Source organism: Pterocles gutturalis, unplaced genomic scaffold, assembly GCF_000699245.1.
Source record: "Pterocles gutturalis isolate BGI_N339 unplaced genomic scaffold, ASM69924v1 scaffold1027, whole genome shotgun sequence".
NCBI classification, from domain to species: Eukaryota; Metazoa; Chordata; class Aves; order Pterocliformes; family Pteroclidae; genus Pterocles; species Pterocles gutturalis.
In genome coordinates, this window is record NW_010109809.1 from 6,228 (window position 1) to 7,473 (window position 1,246).

The window sequence follows — 1,246 nt, forward strand, 5'->3', positions numbered from 1 at the left end:
AGACCCTCCTCAAAAAGTACGTATCCGGTTCACAAACAGTCCCTTTGGGATCGCTGGGGCTGGGGATGATTGCAGTGAGGTGCCCAAAAGCTGGGCAGGGACCAGCACCAGCCCCTGCATGCGTGGGGTATGGCTGGGGGCTCACCTGCCTGCTCCCTGCCCACTCCCTGCCTGCTCCCTGCCCACTCCCCTTGCCCAGCACGCCTTCAGCCTAGACCCCGCCAGCGTGGAGGCCGCTGCCCGCATGAGCCCAGCCGCGCTTTCGCCAGCACTGTCATCGGTGGGTTGTCTTCCTTGGGGACCTGAGAGCCCTTGGGGTGTTGGGACCAGGGACGGTCCCTGTGCCAGCCAGGCTGGCTCTCAGCCCCGCATGGGGTGTTTTTGGCAGGTGGGGAGCTATACACCGGCCTCACTGCGGATTTCCTGGGCCGTGATCCCGGCATCTTCCGCAGCATGGGGACACGCTCTGCCCTGCGCACTGAGGTGGACCAGCGCCTGCTCAATGGTGAGGGGTCCCCTCTGCCCCACCATCCCCCTGGCTGGGCTGATGCCAGGACCACGGTGGCATCCCCCACGCTGGGCACAGGCAGGGACAGGCACCAGGGCTGCGTGGTCTGGGGGTTCTCCTGGCCGACACACAGCTGTGGTGTGGGGGTGCGGAGGTGGTGGCTGTGCCCTCTTGCCCCGTCTGATGTGGCCGTCTCTCACTCTTAGACCCCAAATTCGTGGCAGCCCACTTGATCCCAGACAACGATGACCGGGACAACGACAAAGCCTATTTCTTCTTCACGGAGAAGGTGGTGGAGGTTGATAAAAAGGAGCACGCCATCGTCAGCCGGGTGGCGCGGGTCTGCGTGGTGAGATGCTGCTGGGGACACCAGGGGACAGGGATGTGCCAAGTCACAGCGGTGGCCCTGATGCTCCCTGTCCCTGCAGAATGATGCTGGAGGCCAGAGGGTGCTGGTCAACAAGTGGAGTACCTTCAACAAAGCCCGGCTGGTGTGCTCCGTCCCCGGCCCTGGTGGCATCGACACCCACTTTGATGAGCTGGGTAAGGGGTGCATGGGCCTGGGGATGTCACCAGGGCTGGTCCCTTGGTTGGTGGCTTCAGGAAGCTCCTGGGCTTTCAAGAGAAACCCCACAGCTTGGGTGTCTCATCCCCAGAGGATGTCTTCTTGCTGAGGACGAAGGACGGGAAGAGCCCAGAGATCTACGCCCTCTTCAGCACCACCAGGTGGGTGGTCCA

At 63.3% G+C, this 1,246-nt stretch overlaps 1 protein-coding gene across 1 annotated transcript in view; it reads left to right on the plus strand.

The window, feature by feature from the left end:
• Window positions 1-1,246, plus strand: part of SEMA3G (sema domain, immunoglobulin domain (Ig), short basic domain, secreted, (semaphorin) 3G) — a gene marked incomplete at both ends in the record, with an annotated part of 6,609 nt that overhangs the window by 3,050 nt on the left and 2,313 nt on the right. Inside the window, 6 exon segments of the mRNA XM_010073075.1 lie at window positions 200-227; window positions 230-280; window positions 389-505; window positions 715-857; window positions 937-1,051; window positions 1,165-1,234. Coding sequence (XP_010071377.1) covers window positions 200-227; window positions 230-280; window positions 389-505; window positions 715-857; window positions 937-1,051; window positions 1,165-1,234 — 524 coding nt within the window.